General features: G+C 51.1%; 7 protein-coding genes across 7 annotated transcripts; 6 read left to right on the top strand and 1 right to left on the bottom strand.

The window, feature by feature from the left end:
• Positions 1-816: 816 nt before the first annotated feature.
• On the top strand, positions 817-2,615 carry LRP88_05591 (uncharacterized protein; the record flags this gene model as incomplete). The annotated part of the gene is made up of 2 exons (XM_083242141.1): positions 817-2,345; positions 2,522-2,615. The coding sequence occupies 2 exons, from the start codon at positions 817-819 to the stop codon at positions 2,613-2,615; spliced, it is 1,623 nt and encodes a 540-aa protein (XP_083103289.1).
• A 2,163-nt stretch (positions 2,616-4,778) lies between these two features.
• Positions 4,779-5,753, top strand: LRP88_05592 (RTA1 like protein-domain-containing protein; the record flags this gene model as incomplete). Its single annotated transcript, XM_083242142.1, has 3 exons — positions 4,779-4,926; positions 4,995-5,243; positions 5,296-5,753. 3 exons carry the CDS (start codon positions 4,779-4,781, stop codon positions 5,751-5,753), a joined length of 855 nt encoding a protein of 284 aa, XP_083103290.1.
• Positions 5,754-6,057: 304 nt separating this feature from the next.
• Positions 6,058-7,549, bottom strand: LRP88_05593 (uncharacterized protein; the record flags this gene model as incomplete). Its single annotated transcript, XM_083242143.1, has 5 exons — positions 6,058-6,303; positions 6,353-6,695; positions 6,747-6,836; positions 7,267-7,409; positions 7,469-7,549. 5 exons carry the CDS (start codon positions 7,547-7,549, stop codon positions 6,058-6,060), a joined length of 903 nt encoding a protein of 300 aa, XP_083103291.1.
• A 601-nt stretch (positions 7,550-8,150) lies between these two features.
• Positions 8,151-9,608, top strand: LRP88_05594 (uncharacterized protein; the record flags this gene model as incomplete). Its single annotated transcript, XM_083242144.1, has 1 exon — positions 8,151-9,608. One exon carries the CDS (start codon positions 8,151-8,153, stop codon positions 9,606-9,608), a length of 1,458 nt encoding a protein of 485 aa, XP_083103292.1.
• Positions 9,609-12,010: 2,402 nt separating this feature from the next.
• LRP88_05595 (uncharacterized protein) lies at positions 12,011-12,343 on the top strand (the record flags this gene model as incomplete). Its single annotated transcript, XM_083242145.1, has 1 exon — positions 12,011-12,343. The coding sequence occupies one exon, from the start codon at positions 12,011-12,013 to the stop codon at positions 12,341-12,343; it is 333 nt and encodes a 110-aa protein (XP_083103293.1).
• A 1,137-nt stretch (positions 12,344-13,480) lies between these two features.
• Positions 13,481-14,395, top strand: LRP88_05596 (uncharacterized protein; the record flags this gene model as incomplete). Its single annotated transcript, XM_083242146.1, has 1 exon — positions 13,481-14,395. The coding sequence occupies one exon, from the start codon at positions 13,481-13,483 to the stop codon at positions 14,393-14,395; it is 915 nt and encodes a 304-aa protein (XP_083103294.1).
• Positions 14,396-16,088: 1,693 nt separating this feature from the next.
• LRP88_05597 (uncharacterized protein) lies at positions 16,089-17,642 on the top strand (the record flags this gene model as incomplete). The annotated part of the gene is made up of 6 exons (XM_083242147.1): positions 16,089-16,232; positions 16,280-16,316; positions 16,365-16,827; positions 16,876-17,006; positions 17,060-17,261; positions 17,627-17,642. 6 exons carry the CDS (start codon positions 16,089-16,091, stop codon positions 17,640-17,642), a joined length of 993 nt encoding a protein of 330 aa, XP_083103295.1.
• Between the last annotated feature and the right edge of the window lie 763 nt (positions 17,643-18,405).

Below are 18,405 nucleotides of genomic sequence, written 5' to 3' on the forward strand. Positions count from 1 at the left end.
TAGGATCATCATCTGACGCTGCAAGATGGACCCCTGCAATATCTACCAATGAGATAAGCCAACTGAAAACATTGTGCTTGCCTCGAAATCGAGGCACCCTTGCCTCAAATTTCCCCTCTCTCACAATTCGTCAGCTAGTTCGGGTGGTCAGTTTCAACTCTTTATCAACGAGATGGCGACCACGGCGGCTGGCTCGCCACCTGCGATAGCAACCGTCGCTGGAAGCGCTCGATTATGTAGCGAGTCTTTCCAGAATTGCCTCAACAAGGCCGCCAAAATTCATCACCGTGAGCTATCGCTTGTGGAGGATCAGCATGCGAGATTTGCCATCTGGGCTGCCAATATTCGGGTCTTCAGTGCTGGGCGGGATTCTTTGGATCACCGATTGCGAGAAGCGCCAGATGTGCAAGATGCGGTTATCGGCCTTTTGCAGGCCTTGGACTACCGAATACAGAGTTGTGGGTGATGGTTCCACGGCGGTCTCACTGACGGCTTACTGATCATGTTGTCCTAGGCTCAAACATCCTTGAGCCTATTGCCGAGAAGACTACAGGGAAGCTTTTAGAAAAGATCCCTAAAGACCTAAACCAAGCCATCGAAGGGATCAGCAAAGAGGTGACCCTCTTACACAAAATCTCAAATACAATCCGCCGCGCAAGCAAAGAGAAGCAAAATATCGAAGCCGAAAAGTCATTCAAGATCCAAGACGAGGAAGGGAACGATGCCGAACCATTTCTTCGCCAATTATTCAGCAAACAGATACGAGATAGATTTCCGGGAGCCAGTGACAATATCCAGCATCGCCTTGCCAACAGTATGGTGCTACAACGGAAGCGAATCTTGTACCGAAGAAAACGCTACGACAAGAAACCAATTCGTCCCCCAGAAGTGCCATTGCCCCCTACAGTGTCGGCTCCTAAGGCCAAACCCAACGTTGGTGTACAAAGACAACCTGTCAAGCAGCAACCCGCACCGGTTCCCACTCCCAGCACCGTCCCATCAGTTCCGCAGACGGCAACAACCTTGGTTGCGGAGAAGTTTCAGCAAGCCTCCGCCCCCTCAGTCATCTCCGTCTCCAAGACCGTCGCACTGAGTAGCCACGACCAACTTCAGTTCCCGCCTGCTCCGTGTGGTGCTCTCATGAAAAGATACCGGCGGTTCAAAAAAGAACAGGACGAACAGCTCAAAGTTGTTTTAGATGGAATCCCTGGCTACAACGGACTGAAAATGTCCCCAGCCCCGGGCGCACGGGGTGCCGTCAGAACGCATCGTGCTTCCCACAAGCAGACATTGGACGACTACTGGGATGAGTGCCTCAGGGCAGTGGGGGAAGTGGTCTGCCAGTTTTGCTTTTATGCACTCCCAGTCCGGGATGTGGTCCAAGAGTCGAAATGGAGATTGCACGTCAAGAATGATCTCGACCCCTATGTATGTCTCTTTGAGGAGTGCGACTCGCCCGAGACTCTGTACAGTCACAGCGATGCTTGGCTAAAGCACATGAAACAGCACGCCGTGCGATGGCGTTGTACATCCAAGTCACATCCTGCAGTCGTGTGCGATACAAAAGAAGATTATATCAACCACCTGAAAACGAACCATGGGGACAAGTTTAACGACGCACAGCTTGGAGTGTTGGCAGATCGGAACGGCCGTGCTACGGGCCCGCTATTCACGTCATGTCCTCTTTGTGGTGTGGAGGAGGTGAAGGGTAGCATGGAAGAGCATGTCATCGGACACATGCGGTTCCTTGCCCTCAAGTCACTGCCGGCTACCCAGGAAGAACTGGACGACCAGTCAGGCTCCGATGACAGTGCAGCGGCATCAAAGCCAGATAGCCGAAGCACAATCGACAACGATCAGGAACGATACACCCCGTTCGACCCAGACGACCTCTTTCGCCTGCTAAACTCAAACAGACAGCACGACGAATCCATCGAGTTTGTCGACGAGACTGTCTTTGCAGATGTCCCTGATGATGAGTGGCGGCTTTTCGAATGGGGCTTTATCCCAAACTCTCACGGAACAGCCCTAGATCACAACAGTGATCCCATCATCCGTTCATTCTTCTTTGCCGCGAACGCGCCGATGGGCATGAAACCTGCCGGCCAGTTCCATTATTCAACGAGACTTGACTATCGCATGGATCCCGATTGTGCTATTTGCCGCGCGCCGGCGTCTATGGCATGCGATTGCGAGGCAAAGGGCTTGGACCTAGCTGTGAGGCAGCAAGAGGACAGGGTCATGAAGCCAATGTACCAAAAGACAAGAGACTGGGCGCGGCAAAGGGCGCGGAACTTCATAACCAACGAGTTCAAGACGTATGTGGAAGGTGAAGAGTTCAAAACGTATGTTGAGACCGGAGGGTCGGCCTCCGAGGGCCAAGACACCGCGTTGGGCCGTTCCAGGCAGGAAACCAATGAAGCTTGGCGGGCCAACGTTCTACGGTATCCCGGGACACTTGAGCACTTTTTCAGTCTTGTAAAGTTTACACTTCCAAGAGACGACGATCCTGCGGTGACAGATCCGAAACCGAGGCCCCCACACACAATATTTCCTCGCCGCAGAAGAACCTCATGGTCTCCAGCCAGCAGCGAACGGAGCTTATCAGGCAGTAGAGAGCTGAGCCCAGCGGGAAATAGGCCCCCCTCATCCCGAGCCGATGATCTCGAGCAGTCTATCTCAGGCAGTCCCAGAAGCAACGCGTACTTGCCAGCAGGAAGCCAAAATACCATGTCAGACGACGAGCCTACGATGGAAGTTCCGCCAACAAGGCCCTCGAACTCAAGCGCTCCAGTCCAAACAAAATCGGGAGAAGGCAATCGACGGTGGCAGTTGCCTCCGCCGAGGCTGCCGAGACATGTCACTTATGTCGAGGACGCCGATGAATCTGATGCCTCAGACTCCATGCTGGCCAACACTGGAAGCAAGCACTCCGACTTGCATCCACAACCTCCTATGGACTCCCCGCGGTATCACAGCAACGGGCAGTATCACACGGCAGATGTGGATCCCCAGACCCTCTATTATGTACGTCTTTTTATTCGCTTTGATCTCTGAAGATTTTAACAATTGTCGGCACTGGTATGCTGATCATGCAAATTAGGCGCGAGATAGGTCAGTCCCAGTGAAGCGGGAGCGCCCATACGGTATGGAAGACGTTCGATATTCGACATATCCCCTAGATTCCAGGGGATATGAGAAATATACAGTGGAAGACGTTCAATTTTCGACATATAACGTCGACTCGGAGGAAACAAAGCCACAATCCCCTCACGATTCTGCCTTGAGCCGCCCGAACAAAAATGAACTCCCTCGCCCATCATCCTCCGATCGCCTAGATGAGAATCAAGAGGAGACAAAAGAGAAGGCAGAGAAGTAGAAATAGCTAATGCTAGATCTCGTATGAAATAGAAATACTTAGCAAACCTCAGGCTCCCCTTGGCTAGATCTAAGACGCTTAGGGCTAAGAGCACTCGGGCCTCACCTAGGGTTCATGTCTTGCTCGGACTCTCGGGCTGTATGTAGATAGCGACTAACATCCGAGGAGCTAGCCATGGTCAACCATTTTGCATGATGCATGATGGGTCATTTCGCTGAGTATATACCAATAAGTCGTATAAATGTGTATGCTAAATAATGTCCCATCTCGTTCACGCCGTTGTAGATGCAAACCTGGTTTAAAGCCCCTGTCCAAAATGTCGGCGTGCACAGAAGTCACCGTTCTTCGTCTGCAAGAAGCGAAAGCTGCTCAAGTCCTCGATCGATCGAAAGAAATCGGGTAATGCTTTCTCGCCGCCATCTAGGAAATCCAGGCCATCCCTGGAGTTCAGAAAGCCCATTACTCTCTGTCAATCGAGAGTCTAAACGAACTATGGCTCCTGGCTGACTGGGAGAGCGACGGGACCTGCCAGAACAGGTCGTAAGTTCCGTTTGACACTCACACGGGAGAACCAAGCTAAGAATGTAATGACTGAATAAGGCTTCTGAAGGTATCAAGACATTGTTCGAACTATTCCTCAAAGACAAGACGCCGTCCAGCAACCATTCTTGATCCAGACAAAAGTGTTGAACCCTCGATATACTCTGTGATTATGAGAAACAAAGCGGCTAAGATTATTCTATAAGGTTTGATATTACCTCACGAAGAGTTGGCACTTATCGCAATAGACATATCTACCATTCAGGATCATCTCTGTCATGTATGTGCGATCTCTTCCTCAAAGGCTTCTGAGGTGTACGAGAACATGACGAACGGCATTGTCACCCAGTGGAGCCTTCATGGAAAGCCCAAGCATAATCTCAACCAACGATATGCTTAATTTACACGAACGAAACTCAGCCACCCCTGATCCAAATGTTCCAGGAGCCGCACGGCCCCTGTACCGGGGACTTCACCAAGTCCGACTTGTAGGGCAGCCAATCAGATTTGAGTCTATACGAAGCCTCGAGAACGTCGCATATCTCGGAGTACTCAGTGGAAAATGTCCCTTCTATTGGCCTGCGGAACGGCGTAAGCTGGTGCCCTCCTGCTCCAGCGGTTCCGGCTGATTGAGGCTGAGTTGGTCCCATAGCAACCGACCCAGCGTATCGCGGAGATCAAACCATCAACACACGTCATCAATCATGGTCGCGCCTAGATTCATGAAGTACATAAGATACACCGGCTGCCTTGAAGACACAACTTTCAGCATCTCATTCTCTCCATCAGCATAGTAACACTACCAGTCACTTCCAAAAACTCGATTCCCAACCCGTTCAGCTTCAATCCCGAACCGAAAATGGCGAAAAACTACTATAAGTACGAGCCTTCTATGGCAGCGGCCGTCATCCTCATCATCACCTTTTCAGCTTCGTCTCTGCTGCACGCCTTTCAGATCATCAAAACTAAGACATGGTTCTTCATTCCCTTCTTGGTTGGTTCCTTGTGTGAGTCTCCTAGTATAAACGTGAAAGTTTGTGGTTGGCGATTTGGTAGCTAACAGAAAGACTTTTAGTCGAAACGATCGGCTTCATCGGACGAGCTGTGGGCGCTGAAGAGTCGCCCGATTACACTTTTGCCCCATACGTGATGCAGCAGTTGCTGCTTCTCCTCGGACCGACTTGCTACGCCGCTTCTATTTACATGATTTTGGGGCGACTTATTCGTCTGCTGGACGCCGAGAGATACTCGTTGATAAGGTCGAGCTGGCTAACCAAGTTTTTCCTGATTGGAGACTTGCTTTCTATCGCACTCCAGGGCATCGGTGTGTATTCCTTTACGGTGCTGTAACAAATTTTGTTCACTGACCTTTGTAGGAGGCGGAAAGGTCGTAAATGCCGAGACCGAAGACGATCGATCGACTGGAGAGAACATTATTATCGCCGGACTTGTCGTACAAATCATCTTCTTCAGTCTGTTCATGATAGTCACATCTCTTTTCCACTTCAGAATCAGGAAGAATCCAGCTGCGAGAGCAGAGAGCATTAACACCCGCTGGGAGTTGTTTCTGCTCATCCTGTACATCACCAGCATCCTGATCCTGATCCGTTCCCTATTCCGTCTGGTCGAGTATGCCATGGGCCACGACTCGGAGCTGCAGTCCAAGGAGGTCTACATCTACGTTTTGGATGGTGCGCCCATGTTGATTGCCAGCACCCTCTTCAACATCTTCCATCCATCCAAGTACCTCGTGGCTGGGAAGCAGCTTGTGGATGGATTGGACTCGGAGATGCAGTTGGCGGATTACGATACAACCTATCGGCCTGTTGCTTGAGCTTCGGATGGGAAGGGCGGCGGTTTGGCAGGGGATTGATGGGCAGACTGCAAACGGCGCAGCAGGTTGGTGGGAATGTGGACCTGGGCGGCATGGATGGGACACAGGAATTCGGTTTGAGGCTCGGCTACAGTGCAAATAGACAGGGAGAACAACAATGACCAACGGGAAAGACTATACTTGGACGTTAAATACCACAATCCTAGGGGCGCTGAGGAAGTAAATGGCGTCGTTGTTATAAGATGGCGTGTTGAAATCCCGAAGCATCCAAGATACGAGCTACAACAGCCTCCTGCTAAGATGTCTAGTTCAGAGCCGAAGCCTCAGGTTTCTGGCCCCAAACAACCTTCTGCTTGAAGTACCCGTGGTGCTTTTCAGAGCGCAACTCGCGTCGAAACTGGTCAATGTAGAGCTGGATCTCAGCTCTTGACCAGCCCAAAGTGTGAGCCATGAACAAGACGAAGCCTTCGGTATCAGTCTCGAGACCATATTTGGTGTATGGGCCCATTTCCTTCTCAATCGGATCCGAAGACCAGCCGCCAATAGGGTTCTAGTTTATCAATTAGCCGAGACTCAAGCTTGGCACATTCTACTTTTACCTTGAAGTCGAATTCTTGGATGTTGATAAAGCCAGCTTTCTCCAAGGCCTTCCTCTGCGTGCCATCCTCGACCACAGTGAAGCTTGTACCGATCTTTTTGCTACCCTCAATAAACAGCTTCCCCCACTGGCCCATGGCGGAGTTTCCGTCGACCGTGTTGTCGTCGCTGTCAATGTTGGAGGAGGCCTCGTGACTTTCGACCCATCCACCGGGTTTGCATACCCTGAATGCCTCGGAGGAGAGGAAGTCCCAGTCTCTGATGCTGCCCATTAGCCACCTCATATGGATGTAATCAGTAGAGTTGGACTTGAAGGTCCATTCTCGAGTACAGTCTTCGATCTCGCTAAACCGTATCGTTAGGCAAGCCTCAAACGCCGTTTAAAGGGCTACTTACAACCGCAAGTTGGGTGGCACCCAGGAAGGCTGAATGGGGGAAATGTCTGTTCCGGTGATTTCTGCGTCAGGGTAGTCATCGGCGAAGTCACTAGCAACTTGTTAGACTGAATCAGATGGAGCTTCGCTCAAACGCACATGGCCCAGATACCTATTAGAGAGAGATTAGCCTCACGCATACTAACGATAATTGCTTTCGTTCGAAACATGTAGGATTCAAGGGTTCGTACCAGTGCCACACCCAATATCGATGGCTTGCTGTCTCAACAATTAGCGCTGACATGAAGTATGGCTTGACTGCTTACATGGACTTTGCCTTTCTCCAATGGTGCCAGATGGAGTTTGTTTCCAAGCCCAAGTGTAAGAATGTGATGGCTATGTCTGGGATTAGATCTTTTCATAATTATGAGTTGACGGATTAACCCACGTCACATCCATCAATTCACGCTGTGGCGCGTCGTTGGAACCCCTTGGCGTAAATTAGTGACCTCCGGTTATATGCACACAGAACTGGCACTTACCAATACTGCGCATTTCCCTGTTCGCTGTTGTAAGTTCTGCCGTGTATCGTCCTGTACTCGAGGATGCTCGAGGTGACGGACGCTGTAGAGGAATTGTTGTCGGCGTCGAGGATGGAATCACCATCGGTATTATCAGGCTCTTTCTTGGCACGGGGTTCCAGATCAGCGTGTTTGTTTCACTGTGAGATCAATTTTAACAAACCTGTGCAATTTCAGCCCAGTGCTCCGGGGGGAGAATGTCCCCATCCCGGGGGGCTGGGCGCTTTGTAGCTTCATCAGACATGGTGGACGAAGAGTGATAGCAACTTAAACAGCTTGCGAGTCTCGCACTATGAATTAAGAGTGCCTCTTGGACGGGCTGAGTGGAGATGACCGGCTAATATATCAAAATGCCGCCCAGGGCTTCGGACGTTGTGGTCTGATATGTGCGGGGTTGGCTTCGAGATGCATAATCGAGCAGTTCTGCAACGGTCACTAATCCAGAACAAGAAGGTGTAACGTCATGTTCCTGGTTCAAAAGCAAGCCACCGCGGCAAGTTGAAGATGATATTCTTGACATATGAAAGTATACAAGGCTTACAAGAAAGTCTCTCCATTCTTCAACTTTCCGTTGCCCCGGTCGGTTCATGGCAGTGGAACTAGCTGGATTTCAAGTCAACCAACCAGAGACTCGATAAGTGGGCCGAAATGTAAGATTTGCTGCCCGATCTCACTCCCAGAATGTGCGATTAATGCCTAAACTCTGACCACTAGGCACTGGGTTTGATGTTGGTAGACTGAAGCATTCCTCCTTTTCACTTGTGAAGGCTTTGTTACCATTCGTTGTGGAGTCCTGTCCTCCCCCAATCGGCCTTCATCCTCGGCCATCGCAGAATCTAGCACCGATGGCCCCTCGAGATGTTATCGATGAGTTCCATCGAATTCTCCAGAATGATGTCCCCCTTCGATTGATCTTCGTCCCAGAGATGAAGATCGTGGATCGATACGCCATGCAAGAATACCTCCGACCTCAAGTCGAAGCTATAACCGAGGAGGGGGTTGAGGAGCTGATCTGGCAAGGCACGAATCGGGAGAGTGTGGTGGCACGGCTCTTGTCTGAGATTGTGCAATATGCAATACTCTCTCATAGATGGCTTCCTAAAGACGAACCGACACTCAGAGACATGATTGATAGGACCGCCACAGGGCTTGGACGTGAGAAGCTTTGGAACTTTTGCGACACGGCGAGGACACATGAAATCATGTTTGCCTGGTCGGATACCTGTTGCATCGACAAGAGCAGTAGCGCTGAGATTGATGAGGCTATCCGATCCATGTATAGATGGTACCGGAACTCGTCCATCTGCTTCGTTCACCTTGCCCAGACCACTTCACTTGAAAATTTACAGGCCGATGAATGGTTCGAGAGAGGCTGGACCTTGCAGGAGCTCTTAGCGCCGCGAGTGACCAAGTTCTTCGACAAGGACTGGCATCCGTTGGTTGATGGATCAAACCACAAGGAGAACCCCGAGATCCTTCAACATATCATCGCTGCCACCCGTTGCCCAGAACATGCTCTGCGCGATTTCACACCAGGACCTTTCATCGTCGGTGGGCGCATGTCATGGGCAGCAAGACGAAAGACTACCCGTGGTGAGGATATGGCCTATTCCATGATGGGAATCTTCGACGTGACTCTCCAAACTGCATACGGGGAGGGCGCGGAGCGTGCTTTTGTAAGGCTCATTGAGAAAATCATGCTGTCCAGCGGCAACCAGTCCGTCCTAGACTGGACTGGTAAACCGGCTGCTTCACACAGTTCCAAAGCCTTTCCTTCTTCCCCTCGCAGCTATCTCGGACAGATTGGGTACAACTCGGCCCGGAAGCTCGATATGTCTATAACAAGCATCGGCCTGCGAATCCCCCTTCTCATGCTTCCTCTCAACAAGCCAAAACTCCTCGGACGCACAAAAGACGACCATCTTCGGGTCAGGTTTTCACTCTCTGACGAGCGCATCTCTTCACTGGTCAAACCCATCACAGTTATCATTTGGAAAGGGTGGTATAGGAAAGGACAGGACTGGGCTCTAGGAGTTTACAACTACATACCCCCTTATGGGATTCGGTACAACGGACTCCCGGGGATTCGAGCACAGTCAGTCGCATACCTTCTCTGCCGCCAGGGCGCACCGGACATTGGAGATGCCCAAGCCCAGCATGGAATGAAAGCCAAGGATGATTTCTTGTTCTACGGGTGGAGAAAGATGCCAACGACGCATTTCATCACTTTCACTGTCAATTCGATTCACGAAAACGAAGTCATGGTCATGGACAAGGACTTCTTAGAAGTTGTGCATTTGTAGTAGTAAGCCTGACGAAACCTAGCAGTTATAGACGAGCTACCTTGACAGAAATAGTCAGGCTACATTCTACTAAACAGACGGTCTGTGGCTTGCAAGGAGTGGCTCAGCACCAGCCATGGCGCGTTAACTGCCATGCCTGCCATAACCCCTAAAGCCCGATGAAACCCGTGCGAGGTCCCTCGGCATGTTTTCGATGCGGACAGAAATCTGTGAAGTGATGACAAGAGGTACATCAACTACTGTACTGGGTACTGCATTCTGCATTCTTGGCGTCGTGGTGAATTCCGACAAAACCGGCAACCAAGCAACGATGTTGTTTTTGGGCGCTTGCATGCCACATAGTGAGACACTCGGCGCGGGAAATTCAAAGAGTGATAGCCAGTTGAGGTGGCTGAGACATCGGGCGACGCGACGGCGAGAAAGCGTATAACTTAGCCAGCAACACTTTTTTGGGGTTTGCGCATGGAGAGGCTTGGGCAGCTGAGAACTACATGTAGGTAGGCGCACCTTGTCAGGCCAATAGGATTGCTGGGTAGTGAGATATGCAGCAACGCCATCTCAATCGCTGGTCTCCGCCGCTTTGGAAGTAGAAGTGCAATGCCAAGCAGGTGAGGAAAGAGAAAAGAGGGGACTGACTCAATTGGACTTTGGACATATTCACACCTCTTCAAAGCAGGGCATGGAGCGTTGGGTCTGGGACGTCACTGCTAGAAAGAGAGGGCTATCCGCCGGGGGATCGGACTGGGATCCGTGGCAAAGGCCTCATGCAGGCACTCAGAACGTTACACATTGATGAGTACTCGCAGAAAGTAGGGTGTATCAAGCCGAGAACGTTGTCAATCTTCTTTCAATGTGATCCATTAGATCAGATTGACGATGTGACGTGCGACTAGGTAGATCCTCTGAACCGCAAGCAAGCCCTTCACGGTATGCCAACCACAGGCTAATTCTGTCAGTTAATACTTATTCAGGCATCTAGATCCCTCCTTGCAAAGTGTCTTAGCAGAAGGCTTCACCAAAGACGCGTCTCTTTGACCGGCTGCAGCCATTTCAGTCCTCGGAGCTTGTTTCGGAGAACATGTGCTAATGACACGCTTTAGCTGAACTGCAGCCAATGCGGTTCAACCGGGTCGTGGGTTCCTCACTGGCTATGGACCGCTCAATACTAAGCCTGGTTGCCTGTTTTGATAGATCTGAAAGCTCGTATCTGTATGTTCGCGTGCATGGTGCGGGATGCCGGGGCGAGGAAACGCGCGTTCACCTTGCATATGGAGGCGCGACAGGCAATCATATGGGAGCCAGTCTAACTCGAGGCTTGCTGATATGGTGGTAATTTGGACCAGATACTTGAGCACATTGTTTAGACTGAGCTGGGAGGTGGGCATTACGTTATTGGCGACAACCATGCACCAGTCAAGCCAGTCGACAAGCGGGCCGGACCGTTCCACAGCAGCTAGCCAAATGCCAGAAAGGCCCATCCGCATTCTTTTGCAGAATGCGGGGAGAAAAAGACTACTTGTGTAACTACTGCGCCGGGCGTCACCCCATTGGAAGCTGGATCAGGGAGGGTCGAGCAGGTCCGTCTTGACAGCTGCTATTCTTGGCTGATCGTCGACGTAGATCAACGTGATGGAGGGGTAGAAACACATCAATTTGGACTATCAAGAAAGGTCATCTTCAGTTTTAGTGGTGACTGGCGCTTTCACGGCGAGTAAGCTTCGATTACCTCGCTAAAGAATAGTCAAGAGGCTGTGAGACAATGAGGGATAAATTACAAGCTCAAATTCGATTTCGGTCGAAGATCAAAGTATTTACTCAGCCATCATGCCATTTTTGCTAACTGCAACTGACAGTGGCTAGCTGAAAGCAAGTCCCTCACCCCACATTACCTGTCGGCATTTACTAGCCATGAGGTTGACTGGCCCGAGCCGGTGCCGTGCAACGCAGGCATGCACAGAATGTAGGCCAAGTATGGCGCTTCTGCCAAGACGGCTTTCAGCTTGAAGGTGGGGAGTCCTAACAGGTAGTTACTTGCTCATGAGCTCAGTTGTTTGCGGGGGGCCTAGAAAGTCGAGCTGCATATGCACGAGCGAGACATGGGGAAGTCAGCTATTTCCAAAAGAGCCGGATGTTGATGGAGGCCTACACGATGCAGCTTTGAAGTTGTTGCAAAGCTCCTTTTAACGAAGTTCAGCAAGGGGACACTGAGTATATAACGGTGATTACATCCTCGATTTATCCCGCAAGAATCAGGACCATCATCCATCTCTCTACCTCTAAGAAGCGACCTAGCTATTTGATCTCCTTCTCCCACCTACCTTACAAGTACCCAGGTTCGTATGCTGCTTCTACCAACAAGATGTTTACGCATATTCTAACTTCAGACGTGGAGTGCCACCATCATGTCTGACGACTTCAGAATCTGGACTGAGCCCAAGAGCCACTCTCTTGAAGGCCACATCTTCAACGGCACCCTCCTCTTCAACGGCAACGCCATCTGGGGCCCTCGTAGCTGTCACGACAACACGGTGGACCTGATCAACGCCCTCAGCGATGCGGATCCCCGCTTCACCATGAGGTTTGAGAGAAGAAACAACACAAACGAAGGTCACACACGCTTCATCAGCCTCCGGGTCGATGGCAGAGTTGTGCTGAACAAACTGAATACCCATGACAGCATGGACGGGTTTGTCATCGCTGTCAACACCGCTCGAGCTGTCGCCGGTCCCCCTTAAGTAATTTGTCAAGCTTGTGTAGGAAAGTGAGTGTGTCAGGAAGGAATCGTGTGGCCTTGGTGAGAGAGGCGGGTTGAGAGAGGTTATTCAACATGACTTGCTTAGACAGTCCTTGGTGATGCTTACAACAACGCATCATCACAAGTTGAGACACATTTTGGAGTTGGTTCACTCGTTACAATCATAGTCTACTTAGGTAGCAGCAAGACAATGCCCTGATTCACCCATTGCCCAGATCTCTTCTTCAAGTGAGAGGCAGAGCGCCTAGTCCGCGGAGTGCCTGGTTGGCCTGGCCCGTAAGGCTAAACACAAAACGTGCCATATAAACTCTTAGTAGACCAAACATGATTGAGACTTTGAAGTCTTATGTTCAAGAGTAAGTCTTTTATGTCAGCGGCCATGACATAATGTGGTACCGTGCACAGGGGATAACATAGCATCCCGAGGCATCCGAGATATGCAGGGTAAGGCATCCTGACAATGCTGGACGCGCACTGTTAATTAATTGCAAGGTCGTCTCAATTGCCCCTTGAACTGGGAAACTCTAATTGCTGGGCTAAGCCTTACAGTAAAAGCTGCCGGGTGCTAAGCCACGATTGTCGTCGTCATTGGGGCGGCCCTGATTAAGAACCGTCTTGCCCCTGATTTCGCGCCGAGAAATGCGCTCAAGCCGCCAACATTTGTCATTCTCGTCTAGTTGGAAAGGTGTGACTCGATGATATTTCCAACCACCATGAAACCGGATGAAGTCGACCAGCCAACAACGGCCGACAAAGCCCCATGTTCCCGGGCCCGGCCCCGTCCCGAAGGCCGATCACGTCGGCGACATCACAAGTCTAGAGGGGGTTGCAGACCCTGCAAAAGCCGTCGTGTAAAGGTATGCCTTTTATCCAGCTGCCCTGCGTAGACGACGGACTTACAGCCCGCCTTTTCAAGTGCGACGAGGTCCGACCCGCCTGTAATAACTGCACCAAGAGGGACGTCAGTTGCGAATATTTCGACACCTGGCGCTGTTTGACTAATCGCCCGGACGAATCACCCAAGATTCTCCCTCGCCTACATCAGCTCCGAGATGTATCTACAGCTTCACCGGCGCCTTCAACGCTGACGGACTCTTCAAGCATCCCCAGCAGCTTAATGCCCTCACAAAATCTCTTCCCCGAGGGCGTCGGAACCCCAGAAGACCGCTTGCTGGATCTTCGTCTGTTCTGCCACTATCTGGAGATGACGACACGGTCGACGGATGTGCAAATGTCCTGGGCTTTCTGGATAGTGCAAGAAGCGTCACGATCACCGTCCGTCATGGAAGCTCTCCTCGGCTTTTCAGCCTTCCATCTGCGACGTCACCACAAGCACGACGAGACTCTGCGTGACGCCTCTCACAGGTTCATGGCTCGCGCGATACAACGCCATAGAGAGCAGCTCAGGGCCGGATTTAATGACAGCAATGCTGCGAGCATTGTCGCGACCTGCGCCTTGGTGACCTTCCACTCAAGCGTGAACTATTCATTGCTAAGCTCAGATGATGGTGTCCACCGCCTGCCTGTTCACTGGTTCCGCTCATTTCACATGACGATGCAAGTGATTCGGATGGCCCGCTTCTTCAGCCCGGACTCGGACCTCTGTCGAAGACTTGCAGGGATTGACAGGCTCCAACACAAGATTATGGAGAGGGAAGCCGATGACAAGTTCGACTTTCTCCTTGAATATATCGACCCGCTGGGCCCTTCAGACGAGGAATCCCTCCTGGCTTACAGCCAGGTCGTGGCTCTTCTCTCATCGCTCTACTGCGACCTAGAGCATACAACGCCGCTCCTCTTCTTCATCACCGTGTCCCCTCGGTATGTTGACCTTCTGGCGGCCAAGGACCCCAGAGCGTTGGCCATCCTAGGGTACTTTTTCATGCTTGTAAAAAGTACTCGACAGTTCTGGTGGGTAGATGGGGCTCCCGAGTCCGAGTTTGCTACCGTTATGGCATTATTACCCCACCGATGGAGGCCGGTGATGGATTGGGCAGTACTGGAGTTTTCCCAGCAAAAGTGTTCGGCTTAGGGCCTTGAAATCACTCTCAGTAAGACATAGGTAGAGCCCGGAATTATATTCAATAAGACTATCTAAGTCTCAATACTAGCTTGGTAGGACAGGATCAGGACACCACCATATTAAACCCAACCCCGAGTCTAACCCATTCCAGCCCTGCACAAACAACCTGCCCTCCAGTGGTAACCCCCTAGATAACCCGTCTGTTCTATCATGACGTGTTGAATCAACGAACCGTGGCCACGCCTTAACCCAGTACCTTGTCGGTTTCATCCTTACAGGCCCCAATTATTATTGTCTGGAACCATGACAAGAAGGCATCAGCCACTTTATTGTCTTCAATCACGAGTCTGCGAGAGACCGTCAGCCACAACACCAGGAGACACAGTTATTAATACATGACGGCATTAAAATCCAATACCGTAAAACGCTATAACGTAGTGAAAATGTAATATGTTCTTTGTTAGAGTAGAAGCCCGGGCCCCGATGCGATAACTGAGCTAGCAGATAGTAGTGAAAATGTTTTGGGGGCACAGGTTGTTGAGCCAAGTTTGACGAAGGCGACTGAGCAATCAGATGGGGGGAATGTGTCGTTCATCCCGAGAGAGCTCTCGTTCGCAGCGTGGAGTTCGATGGATGACAGGCATGCACCAGCAGGGTTCGTTAGGGAAACCGCTGCAGTCCAAGAATCGGTAGGGTTATCCAGTTGATACCTTGATAGCCTAGGGCAGGGGTAATTCGTCATGCAGTAGTGTTAGAGGGGTTGCATGCAGAGTGCTTAGTATCTATTAGTTATGTTTAATCAGGAACGATAATATCCTTTGAAGTAGCATTAAACGGAACGAAAAGGTAACAATACAGAACCTCGTACTGCCGGGGTCGCGTGAGGACCAAACTCATGCGCAGGATACAAAGGTAGTGGTTGCTTTTTGGATGCTCAAGGCCAGCCAAAAACCTGCAGCCATCACCCTCATTGCCTCACCTGCAGCAGAGCTGAAAACAAGACCTTATCATTGCGGTCGCCAAGGGCTAAGCCCTGTCCCGCCCTGTTTTCAAAAACCTGTTTTCTGGTAGCACGGCATGGAACCGAGTCAGCATGGGCTTCTAGAACTGCAAGCCCAGCCAATGGAAGGTCGCACGTTTGGCAGAAGCCGCCTTACCCGGGCGTTGGGCCATGGACCGTGATTTTCAACCTGCAGTGTAACAACCAAGTGAGGCCTTACAAGGCCTGGTTCTCTTGGTGTCTTGATCCCCCGTGGCCCAACATGGACCCTCGATTTCCCCAGATTTCTATCAATGGCTCCATAACCGAGACCATACCCAAGCAAAATATGGTGGTGACCCTCCCCCGCAAGAACCTTATCTCTGCCCCTGGATGCAGTGCTTCTAGACTCAATAGCCAAGACTAACCCGCAGCGACTGATAGCCAGGCTGTCCGCACAGCTCTGACAACAAGTGTGACCATGACCCTCCCCCGCAAGGCCAGCTTAAGTTGGGAGATAACGCGCGCCGTAGAAAATGCAGATGACCCTCCGCACAGCCCGCTCGTAGACTCACTCTGCCTCGATGCCGCTGCCTCGTGGCGTGTTTCAGGCGCCTTGCGTTATCATTCTGCCATGAAAGGCTTTCTTTATTTCAGCAGAGGTATTATAATCCTGAACCCCTCCTTTTGATGATCACGACCTCTTGAGTCGCAACTCAAACAATGGCTGGACTTCAAAACGACGCTTACGCTGCCGTGTCGATCACCTGGGGAGCGGCCCTCATCGCGGTGATCCTGAGGATCTACGCGCGGCGACTAACCAAGCAGGCCTGGTGGTTTGACGATTACTCTTGCATCTCTGCATTTGTGAGTGTGGTTGTATTGTCGGTGGAGCTTGCACTTACAGTCTCAAGGTGTTTGGCAGCGCGTACAACAGCATCATCGTCGTTTGTAAGGCACCCGACAGCTGATGCTGATCGTCAGAATTGACCCATTTAGGGACTGTCGACTGGTATCTCGGCCAGGAACTCGATTCCACCCTCTCCGGCCAGCAGAGAGAGCATATCCTCCTGTACAACAGGCTCCTCATGCTGTGCACAGAGTACTGCTACGCCTTTTCCATCGCGTCGTCCAAATTCACCATCCTGAGCCTCTACTGGCGCCTCTTCAAGCACTCCTCAATCAGGCTGCCGATCCAGATCATGATGACGGCCTCTCTCGCCTGGATCCTCCTCCGAATATTCATGGTCTCGCTGCAGTGCATCCCTCTCAAGTACTTTTGGGACAAGTCGATCGATGGGCGCTGCGGCATTGACGAGTCGCAGTTCTTCTTTGGGACCGTGTTGACCCATTTTGTCATGGACATCGTCATCCTTATCTTGCCAGTTGTTGAGGTTGGGAAACTGCATCTGCGACTTGGACAGAAGCTGGCTGTTATCTGCCTCTTTTTGATCGGCTCTATGTAGGCCATTCCGCCCATCATTTGATGTGCAATCAACTGACGATTCAGTGTGTGTCTTGCCTCGATATTCGTCCTCATCGAGTCAATCACCTATGACGAAAAGACCACACAAATGCCTCGCGACGTTGCGCTCAACTTCATTTGGGGAGATGTCGAGGTCAACGTCGCCATCGTCTCTTGTAAACCAACACTTCCCACCTCAACCTCCCGTTCCATAGCTAACCCACTCCAGCCTGCTTCCCTCTCCTCCGTCCCGTCTTCCGCCGCATCCTCCCCAAGTCCTTCCTCAGCTCCTACGGCAGCCGTCACCCCACCAGCCGAGCGACGCGTAGCCATCACATCAAGCTGGCCACGATCCACACGATACGGACGAACAAGGAAAAGGAAACCGACGAGTCGAGCTCCACGCATCAGCTGGCGGATCCGGAGCAAGGGTATGGGCCTAAGCCGATCCAGACGGTTATATCTAGTCACCTGCGCAGCTCGCGGAGCTCCAGCAGTGGAGAGGGGGACTTGGAGGGGATACATGTGAGGAACGATACGGTGGTGAAGATAGAGCCTGCGTGTCACATGAGAGGATGATGCCTTGAGTGCTTGAGATTCTACGAATATTCTACGAATATCATCTGTTTTGTTCTTACGTTGAGTACAGCCCTTGTTCAGTGAACCCCACATCTATTTGAGGAAATTGCCTCCCAAACCCATTTTAGTCCCGGTCTTCCAGACATAACGTGCAGTCAAAAGGCCCCATGTTTGTTTCCAGCATCGAACTGTATCATAAAAAACCAATACGATGTAGTAAGTACGGCAAGTAATGCAAATGGAAAGATACTTGGCTACGTAAGACTAACAAGAGCCACGCCAGTTGCTTAGCCGCACGTCCCAAAATATGGCGGTACTATGCCGCACTCAGTTATTCATGGGGCAATAAGGAAGATGCCGCCATGCAGCTCAAGACAGAGATGGAACCTTGCCAGCCGCATGGTACTGCCTGTTCAGTACAATGGCTAAAGAGTACTCGTCGCTGTCTCTGACGTATGAATCCGATCGGCTGCCGGCCGTTTCAGGCTTTGCGAAGTGGATCGGCGAGGTTACCAACGACAAGTACATGGCAGGGTTGTGGGAGAAAGCCTTGTGCCAATACCTGTTATGGAAGGAGCTGAGCCACCCCAGTCTCAGCTTGGCTGGTTCTCAATTTTGCAGTCGAGCTCCTGCTATAATCCCCATGAACAAAATAGGAACGCCTGGGAGCTGGTACTTAACCCGGTACCATTCATGCCAGGACTTTATATTCGCGTGGGGGTCTTTACATCGCGGGTTGCCAGCGGTGGAGGTACGGATCTGTTCAGAAGCTACCACGTTGAGACATCTGAAATCATCTATTACGTAGAGCTGTCTTGATCCATCTGAAGCCTACGGGCTTTGGGTATGGAATGGGGTGAAATAACTCTTCAATATAGTGTTTATAATTGGTTTGGGGTGTGGGATTTAACCAGATTGCTACCTTCTATGTAGAGTATGGGTATTTACCTCACGCGTTGTCGCAGTAATATTATTACTCTCCAACTCAAGTTCCTT

This window comes from Fusarium phalaenopsidis (genome assembly GCF_050370095.1).
Source record: "Fusarium phalaenopsidis strain FUZ10S chromosome Unknown contig_32292, whole genome shotgun sequence".
NCBI lineage: Eukaryota > Fungi > Ascomycota > Sordariomycetes > Hypocreales > Nectriaceae > Fusarium > Fusarium phalaenopsidis.